This window comes from Atta colombica, unplaced genomic scaffold, assembly GCF_001594045.1.
Source record: "Atta colombica isolate Treedump-2 unplaced genomic scaffold, Acol1.0 scaffold30, whole genome shotgun sequence".
NCBI classification, from domain to species: Eukaryota; Metazoa; Arthropoda; class Insecta; order Hymenoptera; family Formicidae; genus Atta; species Atta colombica.
In genome coordinates, this window is record NW_017259404.1 from 785,682 (window position 1) to 787,975 (window position 2,294).

Below are 2,294 nucleotides of genomic sequence, written 5' to 3' on the forward strand. Positions count from 1 at the left end.
AAAAAAATATATTTTTTTTAATTTATTATAAAAATATATTCAATATTTTTTATGCGTGTATTTAACTTTTTTTTTAAAGTACATTTGCACAATTAATTACTGCACTTTAAACAAAAAAATTGCATACCTTTTTTTTCTTACATGCTGAGAATAAGAGCAATTTTACTTCTTTAATTATAAACAATTATGTATACACAATTGCGGCGCGAAGACTTTTCGTAATTAGAATAACGTGCACGTTATTCTTGTTAAAACAAACGAACGCGAATCTAGAGTACGATCTGCAATGCACTCGGCAATGCAATTAAAAATACAAATCATTGAAACGAACCGTAATTTCGAAAATCTATGTCGCCTCGTTTCTCTCTCGCGGCATAGTAGCTCAGAATGCGCAGTGTACTCCACAGCTTCTCAGCCTACACACAGAACATATGATTGCTCAACAGAGCGCAAATTGTCAGATTATTTTCTGAAGATTTTCCTGTATACATAAATAAATATCACGTCCATATGGATATTTCCATGATTATAGTAAATGTCTGTATAACGCTCTCCCTTCTGACCTAATTTTGTAAATATGTTTTCAACCGCGATAGGATTATCAGTCTCGTCAGATAAATTAGGTTAGGTTAGGTTAGCGCGAACGCATTCGAATCTCCGATACTTATACTTACGACGATTTTGTTCGGGGCATTATACTTGGCCAGTCTTAGATGCTCGGATGTTAATCCTATGTTTATCAACGAGTTAATGTACTTGCACAATGTCGGTAATACGTCTTTTATATCACACATAGCGTTACGAGCAAAGAATGTCACGCGCGCGATCAAGGGACGAGTTTCGTACTTTCGTATGGTCTGCGCAGCATTCAAACGCGCGACGCGATGAACCGACTGCGGTTTGTTCACTTTCAATTAAATCGGCGACGAGAGTATATACGTTCGCAGACAGCACACAATATTTGTAAAATATTTATAAAACTCATTTCAAATATTTTGTAAATATTTTTGTGGTCTTAATTATACATATATATTGCACAGATCATATAAATATTTGTTATAAATATTATGAAATATGTTAATGCGATTGTCGTTTACACTTAACATTAAAAATGAATATCAAACACTCAATAATATAATATAGAACAGAACTTGTAGCAATATTGTTGCAATATTAAATATTGCAGCAATGCTCCAAGTTTTGTGCTGTTGGGAATGTCAAATCGTTATCATCTATCATGGGCGACGACTTCAGTATAGTTGATATGAAGTACTCCATACACTGAATAATTCAATGTATGAAATTCCATTGAATTTCATATCTGTATGATATTCGATCGGGGAGAAATTTAGAAATTAGAAATTGTAATTTAGAGATTACAAACATACAACAAATATCACTGCATTGCTTGAAGGATGTAATGCAATTTTTATGTGACAATCTTGAGATCAGAGATCTTGTATCAGAATACGTAAAATTTATTCGTTCTTTTAACGATTCCTACATCAACTTGTTCGAATGAAAGATCATTTTCTTATTTAAGACATTTAAAAAGTTATCTTCGATTGACAATGAAACAAAAATGTAAATCATATTGCGACATTGTACATTTATCGAGAAATAGTCGATAAGTTAAATATGGAGAAGCTTAAATTTTATTTAAAAATAAAACTATTGCAAGAACGACTGCTTTTGCCATGTAGAAAAGATATGTATGAGGAAATATATTTATCCCAACCTTCTCTTCTTTAATCTATCCTCGGGAACTCCATACACTGAAAAATTTTACTTCGTCACCATTGCGAAATAAGTTCAAAACAGAAGGGTTGAATCTCTTACAATATATGATTAGAGGGTCGATCGAATTAAAAATTATTAAAAAAAAAAGAAATATTCATTTTATTTATAGTGACAAATAATTCCAAAGTTATATTCAAAAGTTATACTCAATTTTTTATACGAAGAAATTAATTGAATTATTAATTACACAAACTGCATTAATTGTGAAAATAGGAAGCGTATGAATTGCGTTATTAATAAGAGTACTTATTGACATTGCTTTTTTGTGACTCATGTAACATTATTCAAAGTATAATTGAGAATTATATGCAAGCGAAAGAAAAATGTTATGTTAAATAAAAATAATTATCTTTCGTAATTATTACGAAATAATTATAAATCCTATTTTCATTTCAAATGAATGAACCTTTCTTAATCGGTTCTTATATTATTCCCTTAATGAAGAAAAAAATTAATGTTTCTGTTTACCGTATATATATATATATATATATATA

The 2,294-nt window shown here is 30.0% G+C and overlaps 1 protein-coding gene across 1 annotated transcript in view; it reads right to left on the reverse strand.

Moving 5' to 3' along the window:
- Positions 1-847, reverse strand: part of LOC108690231 — a 4,077-nt gene extending 3,230 nt beyond the window's left edge. The window contains exons 1-2 of the mRNA XM_018197418.1: positions 675-847; positions 332-416 (exon numbers count right to left, since the gene is read on the reverse strand). Coding sequence (XP_018052907.1) covers positions 332-416; positions 675-794 — 205 coding nt within the window. The 5' untranslated portion in view covers positions 795-847. The remainder of the gene's footprint in view (positions 1-331; positions 417-674) is intronic.
- Between the last annotated feature and the right edge of the window lie 1,447 nt (positions 848-2,294).